Source organism: Erithacus rubecula (assembly GCF_903797595.1).
Source record: "Erithacus rubecula genome assembly, chromosome: 3".
Classification (NCBI taxonomy): Eukaryota; Metazoa; Chordata; class Aves; order Passeriformes; family Muscicapidae; genus Erithacus; species Erithacus rubecula.
In genome coordinates this window covers 116,004,868-116,022,376 of record NC_136689.1, presented here as the reverse complement: position 1 = coordinate 116,022,376, position 17,509 = coordinate 116,004,868, and the positions used below count along the sequence as shown (strand labels likewise).

At 37.0% G+C, this 17,509-nt stretch overlaps 1 protein-coding gene and 1 long non-coding RNA gene across 8 annotated transcripts in view; one reads left to right on the top strand and one right to left on the bottom strand.

The window, feature by feature from the left end:
• LOC306799014 overlaps positions 1-17,509 on the bottom strand; it is a 604,175-nt gene that overhangs the window by 191,244 nt on the left and 395,422 nt on the right. The window lies entirely within an intron of this gene.
• NCOA2 (nuclear receptor coactivator 2) overlaps positions 1-17,509 on the top strand; it is a 187,229-nt gene that overhangs the window by 130,306 nt on the left and 39,414 nt on the right. For all 7 annotated transcript variants that reach the window (XM_079299493.1, XM_079299492.1, XM_079299494.1 and 4 more), the window contains 6 exons: positions 4,816-4,919; positions 9,692-9,869; positions 11,283-11,468; positions 12,327-12,428; positions 12,519-12,659; positions 15,903-16,050. In XM_079299493.1, the coding sequence (XP_079155619.1) occupies positions 4,816-4,919; positions 9,692-9,869; positions 11,283-11,468; positions 12,327-12,428; positions 12,519-12,659; positions 15,903-16,050 (859 nt within the window). The remainder of the gene's footprint in view (positions 1-4,815; positions 4,920-9,691; positions 9,870-11,282; positions 11,469-12,326; positions 12,429-12,518; positions 12,660-15,902; positions 16,051-17,509) is intronic.

Sequence of the window (17,509 nt, the reverse complement as noted above, 5' to 3'; positions counted from 1 at the left end):
ATAGCAATTCCAGAAAATTACAAAGAGGGGGAATTATATATAGGGCACCTGGGAAAGCTGTTTTAAACAGTATTGGATAATAAACTTGAATTTACCTGTTACAGGTTGGGGTTTTTTTTGGCTTGACCATTTTCTTTGATGGTTTTTAGAGCGTAGGTTCTTCCCTGTCCAGCATTTCACCAGAATTTCTTTTTCACTCTTCTTATTCTGTGAAGAACCTTAAATACTGCTCCAGTGAAAAATAAGCTAAATCTATGTTGATGCAAATTTTCTCTTTCAGATTATGCATATCTTTTTGAAATTCCTGCAGAGGCTGTTTTGCTTCTTTAATTCAAAAATACATTTTGGTTTTGCGGAGAGCACGCAGGGGGAAATATTTCTGTAGCGGGTTTCCTTAAGGAAGTTGGAGCAGAGCTTGAATTCAGACAAAGAGAGCTTTTTGAGTGGTTCAGCTGGTCCTGCCTGCCCACCTGTAGGAAAGTAGGGTTTGAAACACAACCAAGAGAAGGTGATGCCCGTCAGTAACACTTCAGAGTCAGCTGTCAGAAATGCAGAGAGAACTGACATTGCTTGAGTTGGGAGGATGGAAAACCAAGGCAACTTGCTAAGTTAAAATGTAGCAGGAGACTTCCAACTATTGCTTTTGGCTTCTATTTCTCTGACTTATGAATTTCTGGTTAAACTAATGTGATTTCACAAAGGTTTGCTTTCAGAATCTGGAATGAGCTTTGAATAAAGCTTGAGGCTTCCCACTTGTAAATTAATAAAAAAATATTTTTGAGGGCTTTTATTCCTTCTTTATTCTGTATGTTAAATGTAGAAAAGTAAATACAGTTTATGATCACTAGGAAGATGCCCAATTGAAAATATTAATATGTATTTTAGTACAATACTGCTTATGCAATTGTAAATATACCCACAGTTTAAAGTCTAAATTACACACATCACTAAAATACTACATAATTGGATGTATATATTCTTTGTAGTATGTCTCTTAGGGGTACTTGTATTTTATTTAAATTTTTTCTCTCTCTAGGCAAAACTCTTAATTGAGCAGAGCTAATAATTATTTCATGTGCATGAAGTTTATACTACTGTAATTCAGATAAAATATGCTTGATCCCTGGTAGCCATATTCATTAGGAGGGACCAGTTTCTAATTCAGTGCTCCCATTGTGCAGAATTCCCTGTATGGAGATGAAGCCATGGGAAGTCCCTTTCCATCCTGCTCGCTTCCTCTGGCAGCAAAAGGCAATATTTCTCTGTCCCCACTTTCTCTGCTGCCCTTTGGCCACTGTGCCTGTAGAATGGCTGGTAACACTTGGCTGACATCTAACAGGAGCATCCCTGTTCTAGCAGGAGGTATCACTGGAAGGTGTGAGGTCAGGGAACCAGCTCCCACTCTCCATGTGGCTGCAGTGGCAAAATCTAGTGGCTGTGGTTAGTCAGAGGGTAACACCAACAATTCTTATGGGGCTGGAAAAACAGGATTCTGAGAGGCTTTGCAAGATTGAGCCTTTACAGCTATTCTCCTAAGCATTGCCATTCAAAGATCATTAATCTAGTGTAGAAATTATCAATTCTGTGCTTTTGATTTCTTTGTTGGGCTCCCGAGAACTTAAAAAATATAGAAGAAGGGAAAGTAAACTTCACATTTTTGCACCATTACTTAACACCACCAGAAGTTAGAACTGTTAAGAAAAATGAAGAATACTGACTTGTGTTAATGCATTATTTTGCCAGCATTAGAAATTCATGTATCAATCACTGCTTTTTTCCAGCCTTCCTGCAACAAATTTTTGTTGTCACTTAGCCCCACATGCTGTATTGCTGAGGGAAAGATTTGCATTTCAAGACATTGCCCATGACTGACTGTCAGGACGACACTGCTGACAAGATTCACACTTACTCGTCTTGTATGTGCTGATAAAGTCTGCACGAGGGGCTTTGTAATTCAGTCAGAAATGGGTAATTTATTACAGAGCTGAACATTATTAGTGCTGCAGTTTATAACAGTGACGTCAATTACAGCTGGTCCTACTCAGAGGCTGTCTGAGGCCCAGGTTTCCTATACAATGCCACTTAAACTTAAGTGTGTCTTGTGGCCTGGATGTCTAGCCTCTTCTGAGCTCTCCAGCTACTTGAATTCTTACCCAATTAAGTTACAGATCCAATTAGGAAGTCTATAACTTTGGAGCACTTGTGATTTATACTGCTCTTCAGAGTGCCTAGCCGAAGTTAGTAAGTAGTATAGTGCATATAATGTTTGAGTATACACAGCATTTTCATATTTTCACTGTTCATTACACCTTTTCCTTGAGAAAGCACTGAGTTTGAATCCCCAGAGATGTTGGGCCCTCTGAGGAAAGGAATGTCAAAAGGAAAAGAAAATGAAGTAGTCAAATGGTTGTGAGAGACAGCTGGTGATGAAGCAGTAGCAGTCAGGGATCAAACAATCAACATTGAGAAAACAGAGAATGGAGAGGAAAGCAGCAGCTCTCAGGAACTAGATGTGAAGTTTGAGAGATCCTTGGCCTGACCTGGTCTTGCAGCTTTTGTGTTGATTACAATTACAGTAATCAAGTCTTCTTTTAAAGTCTTCTTTTTCCTTTGTATAAAACCTCATCAGTGTGAATGAAAGAAAGCAATTGTTTTTATCAATGTTATGGGTGGTTTATATAAACTCGATGGTTATAAGAGTGACAAAATCAGCAGCAGATATTTCGTATAATGTAAAAAATAATCCGTAAACTTATCTGTAAATTGGTGATATGAGGAAACTGTAATTAATGTGCTTGCATGCCATTGTTGGATCATATCTGCAGCCCCTCTGTCTCTGGCTCATAGAGAATAGTCACATAATCAAGATGGTATCAATGGCTGAAGCAGTGGCTGAGTGAGAGCAAGAAGCTGGTATCCCTGTCCATTCTAATGCTTTGCAGTGTGAAAATAGAGATCACTTTATGCTAGCAGGAACAGATGGGAAACAGATATCATCACTGGCTTTATTAAAAGCTCAACTCTAAAAATAGAGTTCTTTTAGCATTTTTAGAACGTGTTTTCAGTTTCGTGTCATCATATGGTGCCAACTCTGCTGTGTTGTAGGATGGGAAGGATTGTTCAATTGTTTTTCTGTTACACCTAATTTCTGCTTTTTTGCCAAAACAAGAAGGGTAAGGAAAAAAATAAAATCCCACCCCTAGTCTAAATGAGAAATACTAATTTTATGTCCTTGTGAGTTTAAGTGGCAGAGGAAATGTTAATTGTTATTTCTAGTGAATTTATTTCTATCAGATTATGCTAATCAGAGTGATTTAAAATTAGTCAGTTGCTGCAACTCCATCTTCAGAGCAATTTGCTAAATCATTATTCACAATGGTTTTATATAGTGTATAACACCTAAGAAGACAGCTAAAATTTTTGTGGGTCCTTTTATGAAAACAAGAAACCATGGAAATCTAAGATGAGACAGCCCAAGTGACCAAAGCCTTCTTGCCAGTGGGTGATCACTGACAGGAGAACACCCAGGGCTTCACCAAAGCAGTTCCTTTACTCTGTGTCTGAGCAGCACATATTCACACTGACCTTAAAACCTTTGCCAAGAAAAGTTCAGAAGAACTTTACCTGCATTATTGCAGATCTACATATAGTGGAAAATACTGTACACTTGGATACATTTCAGTTTGCATGACTGATGCTTTAATTTTCACTAACAGTGATTTTTCCAAAGGTCCTTTGTTCCATCTGCACATAGTACTTTCAGTAGTTTCTACCGTGAATGTTCCCCTAGTTTATTGTTGAAGACATAAATTCTTGTTATAATTTCAGTGTGCTTGCATGTTTAATAAAGTAATCCATTACATCATACTAAAAATAAGAAATTTCTAATTATTTTTAATATTCAAGATTGCAGGATGGGCCTAGCTTTTATATAACTGCTGCTTAAAAATAGTAAAATAATGTTTAGAATATAGGATTAACAACAAAAAGTAACTTGTCTCATTAATTTACACTGTGCAATCTGCATTAGAATATGTATTTTGCATAGTAATTTTATTAGTAAATTAATCTTTAAACTAAAATGTCATTATTGAAATAGAAAAATTCATACAGTTCTTTGCTTGATAGGAATTATAAACACCCTAGGTTTGAAAGTTCTGTGAATATCCCTTACATTTGGAGTTGTGTATAACCTGTGATGCTGCATACAGAACATTTTAACATACGGAATTATGTTCCAGGAACCTGAAATCATTGTTTTCTTGCCTGTAATTTTCAAATGCAGCAGCTGAAATTTGATGTAGTTCTAATAAGACATTGGTAAACAAGGCAGTATGAAAATTACGTGATAGTAAGAATGTGGGTGGAGACATGGGAGCAGAACTGAGGCCGCCGTTTCTCAGTACTGAAACCGTAGATTGTGGACTTATGTTTTTCCTGCTAAATATAGCGGACATGGAAAAGCTCTGCGGCCGTAAGCTTTGCAGGCTCTTTCACATCACTCTTCTGCTACTCCTTGATCCTGGTTTTTGCTCACTTCACCTTCATAAAGAGCCCTTGGCTTTGCCCAGTGTTAGGCTCTGTAGTTTGGTAAAATGTCTAGCAGAGAAACGTGAGAAATTATTTCATTTCTGTCATAAGACCTGAAAACTGAGAAGCAAATAAGCTTCCGTTGAATCATTATGGGATACTGTCTAATCTCATTTTCAGAACTGTTGCACTGTAAGCATTTCACAGCTCTTCTCAATACTCTGCTCTTGGTGTATCAGTGAGATCAGTCCACTGCAGCTTAACACATCGTTTTCTCTCTTGCAGAAAAAGCAGCAGCAGCTAATGAAGATGAAGTGCAAAAGGCAGATGTATCGTCTACAGGTCAGAGTGTCATCGACAAGGATGCACTTGGACCAATGATGCTTGAGGTAAAGAGCACAAAATCCTTGTGTTCAGGGCAGTTCTGCTCCTCCTAGGATGAATGGAATGAAAAGGTGTAGTCAGAGGTGGCTGTAAAGGAATGGTCGAGAGAGACAAGCCATCCTGGCTACTTGGGTTTATGTCATTAAAGAGCAGGCAGCGTATTTATTTCTCATGGCATTCAGTGATGAAATTCTCTCTAACTTGAAGTAGGGAGAGGCACAGAGAGTTCTGCTTCTTTGTAACACGGACAACCTGAGGGGCTTCAGCTGATAGCAAGTCTTGGGTGTCTGCTTGTGCATCTTTTATTCATTCTGAGCCACAACAGCTGTGGAAGACCTGTTGCACTTAAACATTGACTTATATGCACTGTAGTATGCAAGTGAGTAATATTCTCTAAAAGTGCATGTCATTGCTATACTGCTTTAATATTTTATCATTTCAGCTTGAGGCAGGACTCTTCCCTCTAGAATATGAAAGTAATCCTAGGAGAGATTTTCCAGATGTGTATTTCAGTTTGTTCAGTTAAGATTCCTGTCTGATTTTAGCTGTTGTTTTGATACCCCAAAAGGCTGTATGATTCAAGCCTGGCTTCCAAATGTGTGTTAGCAGTAATATTGGTAGGTATGTTATCAGGGATCCTTATGTCATGTGCTACTGTCCTTTGGCACTACTGCTTTATCTGCTTCAACTCACTTGCAAACTGTTTATTGCCATCCCATTCTGGCTGTGGGCTTTATCTGTGAGGAAGAATAAATGTTACTTTAGGAAATACAAAACACAAACTCTGAATCAAGCTAAAGGAACCAGCTTTGGCAGAAGCATAATTATTCTGTCATTTCTGCATGCGTGTACAACAGTTTTAAGTATTTACTTTGTTTTTCATAATTGGCTAAATGAAGACATAGTTTTCTATACTGAGTATAAAATAAAGGCTCCAAATTCATGCTACAAAACATAAGATTAGACAGGTTGGAGGCATTGTTCTTTGAAAAGTGGGGGTAACAAATTAATTTATTTTATTTAATATTTATTATACATACTCACTGAATTGAGTGTTGTTGTTTTTGCTATCAAACAAGGTTATGCATTCATCTCTTACACTGCTATGTTAAAATTTATCTTTAATTTTCTATTAATTTAATTGTAAGGACCTGTTTTAATCACAGGAAAAATAAGAATAAGATTGTATTTTTCTCGGCTTATCTTGTGTGATTGGCTATTGCAGCAAACATGACATGTAAAATCACCCATTTATTCTGTTGTTCCATTTAATTTAGTTTAGTTTTCTTTTGCATGTTAACAATGAAACATTGTGGAGCTTAATTAATGAACCACAGTCCTTGTGCACCAAGAAACTTAAAAAGGACTGAAAGTTGTTCTATATTTGCTGTGGAAAGACTACAGATATTTTGTCTTTATCACCTTAAAGAATTGCAATTCAGTTATTTCATCTTTACAGAACCCTTTTATACAACCTCTTGAAAAAACCCTACCTTTTCTCATTGCCAAATAATAATAAAAATGGCAATGCTGATGAACAGTTTATTAGTTGATTTGGTTTAGAATTGTAATTGTATGTTTTTATTAAAGAATAAAACTGAAGAATCCTCAAAATAATGAGTGTTTCCAGCTGAAGAAAGTGAGTAAAATTCATCAGGCAGCTGTCTCTGAGGAATATTTTAACATATTTCTAGCTTAAAGCATAAAGTAGATAGGAAGAGTGGAAAAATAGTCGAGAGAGATGACAATATCCTAAAGAACACAAATGTATTTTCTGTTCCAATATATAATCTCAAATATCTGTTTTCTTGATTTCTCTTCCATCATACTGTCCATTATTTGCTCACCCATTTTCCCAATAGCTCTGAAGAAAAGCTTTTGGTTGTGGTGGCTCACATCTGGGAACAGAAGTAAGAGATTATTACAGAAGTGGAGGCTTCTAAAATATTCAAATGTCTTGGTGCACTAACTTCCTCAAAAGCCTGCTGCTGCTTACCTGCAGGATTATTTTCTTAAGAGAATAGGAAGAAATGAGAGACTGAAATATAAGGCTCTTTGTTACTCTAAACCCAGATGGCCACGTCTGTGATCAGCCCAAGAAACAGCTGTGAGGGAACAGCACAGAGAGCCCTTCTTTGCCAAAGAAGTTGCCACTCTAGGAAACAGTGGGGAAAACTGCAAATTATTGTGGGATGCCAGTAACTCTCATAATCTCTTGCTTGCCATCTCCACCTTTGAAAATTTTCTCCTTAGGACTCCAATAAACATCTGTGATAGCTTTGGTTGTGCAGCCCCTGTGAATTAATGTTTGGACAGCTGCCAAGCAGGATGGTTCAGCCAAACCCACACCCTTCTGCCAGCTCTAAATATCATGGCTTCTGTGGTTGGCCAGCTGGGGACTGACGTGGCTAGCATCTTTTTTTTCTTCAATTCATTTTCAGCCAGCTCAGCTCTCTGGTCCAACTCTTCATAGCTTCACACAGCACAGGTTGTTGTGATGTAGGAAGTACTAAATCAAAAAGGCCATGCTTACACTGGCTTTAAGTGGTGGTGAAATGCAGCCTAAGACACTAATCCATAGCAGAGATGTTGATTATTATACTAGAAAATATTATGCTGAAAATTACACTAGAGCCTCAATTTATTAATTTGTAAATCTTTGTTAGTTAAAATAAATACTACTCAGCAGGAAAATGTAATGAATGTTAAGAAAATACATATAAAGGATGGAGCTCACAAAGAAAGTGAATCATGAGGAGGAATCAAGAATTATCAGAAGCAAAAAGAAGGCAATGATAAAAAACAATGTCAGAGATTAGAATTTGTAACAACGGGAGGAAAAAAAAAGACCTAGTTTACCTTAATTTAGAAGCAGTCAGGGAAAGTATACACTTATACATTTATTTGTGGGTTTTATTATGTTGTAATTCTAAAATAAAGTGTTTGATGCTGGCTCAGCTGCTCTGTTTGCATTGTGACACTGACCCTCCCCTAGAGCAGAATCATTTTCTAACTTACCTAACTTTGTTTGGGAAGCATCTCTGGAGCTTGTGTGTTCCTACCTCCCACTGCAAGTGGAGTAGAGCAGGTGGCCCAGATCCAAATCCAGTCAAAGTTTGAATATCTCTGTGGGAGGGGGTTTTGCAGCCTCTTCCCATATCTGACCACCTTCGTGGTTGATTTCTTTTTTTCTTGTATCCCATAAGTTTCCTGACTTGCAACCTGTGATGGTTGCATCTCATCCTTCCCTTGTGTATCTCTAGCCTAGAGCCTGGTTCTATCTTCTCTTTAGCCTCCTGCTAGGTGACTGAAGGCAGAAGTAAAATCCATCCTTAACCTTCTCTTTTATTGTCTGGATTTGCTAACTTCTTAGTAATATGCAACATTTTAAACATCTCTCTGTAGCCAGTGGACTTGAGAACTGCCTGCTGAGACCAACACATGAGTTGTACAAGATACAAGTCGGGTCAAATCAAAAATGCCTTGTGCTTGCTGTGGCAGCTCCTCCTTGTTCTGTTTTGCAGTGAGCTGTTCAGCTGTTCAGATTTAGTATGGATCCACTTGGTTTTAACCCACAATGAATTGTGGGTGGCCTGTTTTTCTAATTTATTTCTGTCCCTGGAGATACAATAACTAACATCTCTCCAAGTGATTTCCTGCCAATCCTTAGAGAGGTGAATAAATCAGGCAGAGCTGCAGGAGTCTGTGTAGATTGTTAATTGAATGCTTAGACCAAAAGCTTTGGTGCTTTTATGTTTAACTGTATTCCCCCTTTATCTGCTCATGTGACATAAAATTAGAGGAATGATATATTTCTACCATCTGCAATCATGCTTGCATCTTAAATAAAGTTTGCATGAGAATTTCTTCCTAATACTCAAATTTTTGCTTTATCCTCCTTGGGTAGAAGTGATGTAGTATTTGGCTTAGGCTTCAGATAAGGTAGGGCAGATATCCTGGAGAGAATGCTGCAGCCAGGTCATCACTGTCACAAGAGATAAGAAGGGAAACCAATCAGCAGAAAATACTAATGTAGACACTTCCTCACAGAAACTTTACGTCCTTTGGAAAATCGTGAAGCTAAGTTGAGGAGGTGAAAATCTGATTCCTGTTCCTTAGATGATGTGTGGACTGAATTAAACTGGTGTCAGATTTTTAGAAAAATGAAAGCAGTTCTAGGAGAAGAGGTTGAAGCCCCCCATCTTCATTGCACACTGCCTGCTCTCAGCTCCCTTTGCCTTTCCCTGCTTTTAATGCCTCACATTCCTGGCTCCATGGGGCCTCATCTCTATGAAGCTGCACTGCTGGGCATGGGGACAGAGCCTTTCTTCCTGCCAGTGTTTTCCTTGCCTTCTGCCAGGATGTCCTGTGGTTTTTTCCTGGGATCAATCTTCCTGTACTGCACAGAGGAGTGAACAGGCTGTGGGTTTTCTGGTCTGAGTTTCTTAGTTCATACAGAAAGATAGATTGATGGCAACCTCTTCCATTATGTTTGTTTGTTTGGCTGGGGATTTGGTTTGTTTACATGTGTGGGTTTCATTATAGTGCAAAGTGTGTATCTTTCTGTGCTTTTACACTAGTGTCATAAAAGTAAGATTAGATGCTCAATCTGAAATGTGTCTTTTGCTCTTACAGACAATAATAAAAGAACTGGTATGGATTAGGAAAGATACAGTTATGCCTTCTGAATGAAGTATTTATTTTCTGTGTATTTTATTAATCTGATTGTTTGCTATTGTGTTTTTCACTCTCTCTCTCTCTGTTTTTCACCCCTTAGGCCCTAGATGGGTTCTTCTTTGTAGTGAACCCAGAAGGCAATGTTGTGTTTGTTTCTGAGAATGTGACACAGTACCTGAGGTACAACCAAGAAGAGCTGATGAACACAAGCATATACAGCATCCTGCATGTAGGGGACCACAATGAATTTGTCAAAATCCTGCTGCCAAAATCTTTAGGTATATAACTTTTCCTCATATCATACCATTATTTATTTAACTTTGGTTTTATAAGTCAGCATTTCAATAACTTAAGTTAATGTCCCGACACTACCTACAGTTTCATCATATACATTATTTATTTTTAATGTATATATAGACTATGAATGATTAATATTATTCTCAAAAGCATCCTCCACTCTTTTCAAATTCTTCTTTGTTAAAATTGCTCTTAGTAATTCATGTTAGCTGATATTTTTAATGGATCTCCAGAGTGAATCACTAAAAGACAGCATTAGCTATGTGAACTCTCTGTTAGTTCTCTGTCTAGGCTGCTTGTTCCAAGAATGGCCCAGGAAAGGAGGAATATGAAAGAAAAATCAGAAACCTCCTTACACTAGATTTTTTATTTCAATGTTTTTATTTTCATCAGTATTTCGTTTTTACTTTCAGAAACTGTTTTTGTTAGTTGAAGCTGTTTTTGGATTCATGTTCATATTAGTTTTAATCTCATTGAGTTTTGGAGGAGATGAAAAGAGATAGTCAATTCTGGGTTCCTCATTTACTCATAGCAGTTTAAAAAGTATTACTCAATTCACTTTAGCCTTTTATTACTGTACTTATACACTCTGAAGAAGCAAAAATGTAAATGGCTAAAGTCAATATATTACTGCATTTATTGCATTTTATGACTGAAGAGGGCAAGCAAAGAGTATTTTAAATATGACCCTGCCATTTCCTAATGTGGTGTAACATTAATTCGCTCTGACTGATGTCTAGTAGCTATATTTGTGCATCTCAGGATTTTGTTTCTTTTTTTACTTGTCTTAAGCACTGTGTTAGGCTTTAGTTTTATCCATAGCTCCACCCAGGTCATTTCAACCCTTCAGTCTTTCCCACTGCAGCTGTGACCGTGTGTTTCAATATATTCCCTATTGTATTGCTTCCTGTTTTTGTAAGTGCAGATTAGTTTCGTTTCTTTCCCTTTCTAGTTTGGACAGAGATTTTTATACAATGCAGCCATGTCTTTTAGTAGTCCCTTAGAAGTTTACTGGAAAGATCCTACATACTGCCTCATTTTTTGCAGTCTCAGAAATCAGCTTGATCTACCCAGTCAGCTTCTGCTGTGCTATGTAACTTTTACATGCACCAATATTTAGACTTTTATTCTGCTTTTCTACTATGTGATTTTAAGTCACTTGAAAAAAACATAATAGGTGAACAAATTAGCAATGCTCTTAAAATCTGTTAATTTTCTAAATGACCTAGTTATGTGCTGGTTTGGGCTTTAATATGAAAATTGAATTGCTGTTGTTGTTAAATGAGCTTGTTTCCCAATCAGTTTGTAAAGCATCTTGATTAATTTCCTGTGGATAAGCAGCAGAAGTGCCTGGTACCAGATTTGTCTCACTATGTGATTTTGCTTTTTCTCAGTGAATGGGGGATCTTGGTCTGGTGACACTCCTAGGCGTAATAGCCATACTTTTAATTGTCGGATGCTGGTAAAACCTCTTGCTGATTCTGAAGAAGGCCATGATAACCAGGAAGCACATCAGAAATATGAAACTATGCAGTGCTTTGCTGTTTCTCAACCAAATTCTTTCAAGGAGGACGGTGAAGGTAATTACCTTTTCCAGTTTGTGTTAATGCACTTTCAGAGCAGTTGAAAAAGTGACCTCTAAGTCCTGAAAACTGGAAAAATTCTTAGGCTTTTTTTTGTTTTGTTTGGGTTTTTATTTAACTCTAAAAATGTACTTTTGTCTTGGCTGTGAGTGTATACAGTTGCATGAACCTATTTGTTAAACCAGCTGAGAGGACTGAGAGAAATTCTGTTTGCCTCAAAGAGAGATACCCTAGTTTCATATGGCTGCAATTGTAAGAAAAATGTAGCTGACTAGGAAGAAAGTTTCAAAGGGCAGTTTTTTGAATTCTTAGAATTTGAAGACAATCGTGGTTCACCACTTCCTTTACCATTCACTGCTTCAGCAGGTAAATTTCCTCAGATTGTTTTGTAATATTCAGGTAAGTAAAAATATTTTTTGTAAAGGTGAGTTCTCAGGGAGAACAAGTATTTGGGGCAAATTTAAGAAATTTGCTTTAGAAGGTACAAAAAGATGAATGTTGAAGAAATGTGCTCTTTGTGCATGCAGTATATTCTTTTTTATTACTTACCTCCTGAGTAGTTGAGTTACTACAGATAGATAATAAACATGTGCCAATAGTTATGGATTGTGTTGGAGTCCTTGCTAATTTTTCTTCTGAAAGAGAACAAACCCACCTTTCCTGTTTTATTTAATGTTTTAGGAGGTAATGAAGATACAGACCCACTGAATTTTGCCTATGTGTTTCTTGGTGCAAAATCTATATTTTTGGTCCAAATTGATTTAAAGAACTTTTTAAAAGTATTTCTGAAGTCTTTGTGGAAACAAAAGTCTTCCCTTTCTATAAAAATTAAACAAAGTAACATTTCTTTCTAAGATTTGCAGTCTTGCTTGATTTGTGTTGCAAGAAGAGCTCCAATGAAGGAGAGACCCCTTCTTCCTTCCTCAGAGAGCTTTACTACACGCCAGGATCTTCAAGGTATTGTGCAATAGAAGTTTGTAGTTTTATTTCCTTTTCCTCAGTGGGGAAACTGCTATAACAAATACTTTCTAATGTGTCTAATATCAGGCAAAATAACTTCACTGGACACAAGTACCATGCGAGCAGCTATGAAACCTGGCTGGGAGGATTTGGTGAGAAGATGCATTCAGAGGTTCCATTCGCAGCACGAGGGAGAAATATCTTTTGCCAAGAGGCATCACCAGGAAGGTTAGGTTTCATACTTTAGCACTTTATATATTTAACTTGTTTGTCATCTATGTCTCTTGGTTGTGCTCTGTTTGTGCTTTCAGGGAACACTCACCAGCTACCTACAATCCCTTTCTCAAGCTGTTTTACTTAACACACTGATGGTTCTCTAGGGAGGTCTTCAGGTTTCTCACTGGTTGTTTTAGCCTTCTTGTTACAACTGTGCCATCCTGGAGTGTGTTTTAAATCTTCTAAATGTCAAAATCATTTTGGAAAGAAAGACCCTTGCATGTTGTCCGCCAAAATGTTCACTGACCATTATTCTTCAAAACCTCAACTTACACATTGCAGTTCATTGCCTGTATTCCCTTTCTGTGCAAAAATGGACTTTTACTGTCACATTTCCTGTGAGAAACACTGAGTGTAAATTCCCAAAGCTGCACCTCTCATACAATTTGGAACCCTACATTGTTGCACTGCCTCTAGCTGATAAGTGTTACAGGATATACCAGAAGCACATCTACTCAGAAAAGATTATGGCAGGTAAGAAGTAGGAAAGTACTGCACTTTGGAATGGTCCCCATGAGCTTACTGTGGTAGTGACTTGGTGGGGATTTTTCATAAAACCCTTATACTTCTAATTCTAGTAACACAGACCCAAATTAATAAAAGCAAATAACCCTATCCAGTCCATGGGAAAGTAATTTCAAAACCAGTTGGGAATAGCTGGAACATTTCCAGTACAGAAGCATCATTCTTTGGATTCATGTTTAAAGAACAGGGTTTACAGCTGGCTTGTAACTAATAGTTACCATGGTCATTAAGCAACAGACGTGTCATCTTGGGTACTAAATTGTAAATGGAATATCTAATTATTCCACCAAATACACACACAAAAAAAGAGCTTTAGTCATGAGGCATTAGTTAAATATTCTTTAATATGTTCCACTTCCCTGAAATCTTCAGGTGGTGTTTTAGAAATGTGGAATCACAGAAATACTGTGTTATTTTAGATAACAGTTTTGGGGGTATATACAGTAGAAATGCTAAAAGTTCACAGCCTCGTGCTGTGATTTCAGACAGACCTGAAGAAGGCAGTATGCAATTGAAGTTATACCAGGGGTTTAGAGACCAGTTGCAAGTAAGGACCCATCTGTGCCAAAGATAATTTAGGGGTAGGTGTTATGACATCCCAGCACTTATTATTTCAGTCTTCAAGTTATTCCTGACCAAATAAATTAGGGCTGAGTCCTAAGGTTGAAGGGGTTCTCTCTTAAGCTTTCTATGAAGTGGTGAAAATATGTGTTTTGTGGTTCACACTGTATCATTTTGCAGTTGTGGCTTAGGATCATCATGTAAATTGTAGAATTAGTCTAAATGAGAGGGTTCTTCTCTTCTTGTCAGAGTGAAAAGAGTGAGTGATAAGAGTAAAAACCTCTGGAATTACTTTCCTACAAATGATGCAGCAGTGAAGAGGAATAATGGCTGAAATATTTCACTCCCCTACCATGCAGCATGGAGAAAAAAAAGTCATATCTTGGGCTGTAGCATCTTTGTGCTTAAAGTTTTCAGGTCATTGTGGTTTGAGAAGGGAAGCAAAGAAAGTAATGATGTCCTGTAATTCAGCATTACAGTGTGAAAAAATGCAGCATTAGCTTGATAAACAATAAAAATCATGCTTTAAAATTATCTCTCAGTATAAAATGTAGAGTATATGGTCAGTTTTTATTGGCCACAGTCAGAAAAATAGCATTTCCTCAGGAGGAATATGGAAACATTCTTGTTTGCTTAAAGAATTAGTTTGGAAAATGATTTAAGTAGAGATTTCACTTGTATCCTGTTGGCATTGAGTACTGGAATTTCCTGATGTGGTATATGCTAAAGTTAAGAGCTTTGGACCTTCTGGTGCCCAAAGGTTAAACTGAAACAATGACATACCTAACAGTGAAATTTTGTTTTGTATTGTTTCACTGTTGTAGGTTTTTGTTTTTCATTACATTTTTACTCTGAAAAACCCCTTCTGGTTGTTTAAATTGTGCTTCCTGTTTTCTTGCTGCCTAGATAATACTTTGAAACCTTGCAGAACAATATATAACAGTGGGGGACTGGGAAGGAAAGCAATTGTAACCAGTCTTGCAAGGCTGAAAATGTGGTAGCTCTGTAGACCAGAAAAATAAAGCCACACTTGGAAAACCATGTCATTTAATTACAACAGGAAATATTAAAAGACAAGCAATGAAATGAAGATCATATGATACCATTAATTAAAAAAAAAGAGAGAAAGAACCCCACAGAAAATACATATGCATGAAAAAATCACAAATTAAATGTACTTGGAGTGCCTAATTTGAATTTTTTTTTCTGAAGAATTATATGAAGATTTACTTCTCTCATAGCTGCAGTCCTAATATGATTGCTTTTGGACTAGAAATTGCAAGTGACCACACTCGTTTCATTGATGGCAGAGTAAACAGTAGAATAAATGTTTGGGAGATTTTCTTTTCAATAAAGCTTTTTAATTTTTCATTAAAGAAGTGTCACAGGGATCTATGGAAATTAGAGAACTGAATTTGTTGAAGTTCAGATTTACATAAAAAACTTAAAGGATATGCAGAATTTGTAAACCCCAAAGTAAAGTAAACCCCAACCTTAAATGCAGTTAACACTGAGAAAGAGTAACAGACCCTCAGTTTTGGTTTAGGTTGTAATTTTTTTGATATATGTATGTATTGTATTGTTCTTTTAGAAATAATAATTTCTCTTTCCAGTTCTCATTTCTAATTGTTCTTATGTAAGAGTTTATGCATTTTTTTAAATTAATGAAGTAGTGAGAGTTGCGAGACAATTTAGGCACGCAGTAAGGAGGAGAATATACAGGCTATAAAAACTAAAGATTTTAATATTAAATCATCATGATGTAGATGGTACAATGAAAAAGTGTTTGAGGAGCAAAAGGAATTAGACACATATTTGATGAAAAGTGAAATGGACATCAAGAACTTCCTGTCTGCTCCTGAAATGCATTCTACATCATAGTATCTTCCTGGTACTGCTGTCACTCTTTACAGATTTTTATTTGATCACCCTACAGCATGCAGGATCCTTTATTTCGTATTCATTGCATCTCTTTATTTCCGGAACGTTCTTTTTGTTTGTTTTGCGTAATTGGCGCCGCATCTGCGGTGTGGGTGCTGTCAGATGCTGAGCAGTGAGCCTGTGCTGCTGCTCCTCATTGTTGAACTGTGGTGTTGTGCTTGCCTGCAGTGCTGAGGCAGGGACTGGCCTTCAGCCCTGTGTATCGCTTCTCCCTGTCGGACGGCACCATCGTCTCTGCCCAAACCAAGAGCAAGCTCATCCGTTCTCAGACCACCAGTGAACCTCAGCTCGTCATCTCCTTGCATATGCTTCACAGGTAATCCTGGCCACTTCCTCACATCCACACTCTGCTCAGAGACAAGCAAAGTACCAGCTTGCCAAAGCAAATGGATTGTTTAAGGCTGATAGATTTCAGTTGACCCAGAAGTGATATCATGGAAACAAAGTAAGATTTTGAAACCAATGCTTGCAGCAGGAAAAGGCTGTAGGATTACTTCACATTTTTAAAATGGCATGCTGGATTTTCAATGCCATGTCCTTAATTTCAGTATTTTAATTTCCTGTATTTTGCATAGTAGATACAAGAAACTTTCCAACTGTAGTTAAATCTAGGAAACTTAGAATTCTTGTAGTTTACATTCAGTTATTGATTCATGTTCTTCTTAAAAGACTGAGTTATGATTACTTGGACTGCACTTTAGACAAACTGTAATTTAATTGTTTTATTACCTTTGTGTGTTATCTTTTCTGGTGTTTGGCTTAGTGGGTTTCATATGTCCAGTCCTGAGAAGTGTCACTGCTGTTAATTTGGGGTTTTTTTCAAAAAGTACAGCCAATAATATGCTAAAGTCAGGGCTGAGTAATGACCAACATTGGAACTTCAACATGCAGTTTTTATTAAGTCATTGCATGTCCTGGTGTATTTGTACAGATTTTGCTTCAGGTTTTATTGGCTGACTATAATTACAATACCATTTTCCTTGAATCCTCTGTATCACTTTTCTTGAGAGGAAGAAAACAGTGCTAAACATAATTATAACTGAAACCATTTAGATTGATGTTAACAAAAGCTGTCTGCAATTTGTTTTCTTTGGATTGCTGGATAGACCTAATATTTTATTAAAGTGCCAAATTTTAAGTTTTCCAAAGCAAGCACAAATAATTTTAAAATGGTATTCATATATTTTCTTGCACTTTTTATAGAAGGGTACTGGTACTACTGTCTTTGTAATAAGGTTTTGTAAATCTCCCTTTTTTACCTAAGGTAACAAATACAGAATAAGAAGATTTGCTACTCTGTATTCATTGATTATTTCACTTCTCATGCCTTAACAAAAGTGAAGATTTATCTGCACTTACACTGTGCAAATAGGAATGGTTTTTGTCTCATGGAGAATGCATATTAGGAATGTTCCATTTGTATTTGGTTTTGGAAGTCCAGAGTTGATTTGATTTTTTTGGTCAGAATCTCATTTTTTTCCTTCCTAACCTACTTGACTCTGTCTCTTTTGTAGCTTTTATCATTTGGGAGTATGCCTGATATTCCTAATTTAAGTTTTAGCACAGAGTAAAAAGTGTATTATATCCTCCCATAAACTAATTAAAATCTACTGAGGAAAAGTGACCTTCAGGTGCTCTCACAAGAGCTTTTTCTCTGTGTGTGTGTGTGTGTGTCTCTTGTGTTTCTTCTGTCTTGTGGCCTACATCTCTAAAATACAAGTTTCAGTTCGTATGTGTGTGGTTTGTTGTTTTTCTTCTCCCCTTTTCCTAAATGC